The sequence below is a fragment of the Penaeus monodon genome, chromosome 28 (genome assembly GCF_015228065.2).
Source record: "Penaeus monodon isolate SGIC_2016 chromosome 28, NSTDA_Pmon_1, whole genome shotgun sequence".
In the NCBI taxonomy this organism is placed as follows: domain Eukaryota; kingdom Metazoa; phylum Arthropoda; class Malacostraca; order Decapoda; family Penaeidae; genus Penaeus; species Penaeus monodon.
In genome coordinates this window covers 32689415-32690047 of record NC_051413.1, presented here as the reverse complement: position 1 = coordinate 32690047, position 633 = coordinate 32689415, and the positions used below count along the sequence as shown (strand labels likewise).

The window sequence follows — 633 nt, the reverse complement described above, 5'->3', positions numbered from 1 at the left end:
ATCAAATTTCTGTTCCATAGGAGAGAAATTATTCAGTGTTTTATATTCCCAGATTATTAAATTAATATTTTTCCAGTATTGGCAGAACCAAGTTATTTATTGATACATTACAAGCCAGACGATAACGTATATGAAACTTTACCCTCTTTTTTTTCTACTCTTCCAGGTTACTCAGGGAAACCTCACCCAGTTCGTGATCTGTTTCATGACGAGAACTTCTCCAGATTGCTCAGAGTACGTATTGGGTTCTTGCTAAATTCTGTAAAATTAACTAAGATATTGTGGCTAGAGTTTTAAACTGTATGGTGTGCAAATGTAGTTTGAAAATTATTATTGGTATTTTTTGCAAAATGACTGTATCTAAACTAATGATATATTTGTTTTGCAGTATAAACGCAGCAGTACTGTTAGTAATATCAACAATATCCGTGGCCCATACAATGCAAATGCTTTATCAAGATATGTGGAATTGGTTCTTGTTGCTGACAAATCTGTTTTTGAAAAACATGGCCATGAAGTATCAAAAATATACAACCGTTGTAAAGATATTGCAAACATAGTGAATGCGGTGAGTTATTGATTAAGTGTTTATTTTCAAAATGTGTTTTTTATTATCAGTTAATTGTTGGTACA

General features: G+C 31.8%; 1 protein-coding gene across 1 annotated transcript in view; it reads left to right on the top strand.

Annotated features, from left to right (window-relative positions):
• Positions 1-633, top strand: part of LOC119591178 (flocculation protein FLO11-like) — a gene marked incomplete at its 5' end in the record, with an annotated part of 15623 nt that overhangs the window by 3962 nt on the left and 11028 nt on the right. The window contains 2 exon segments of the mRNA XM_037939887.1: positions 167-234; positions 389-568. Of these exon segments, the coding sequence (XP_037795815.1) occupies positions 167-234; positions 389-568 (248 nt within the window).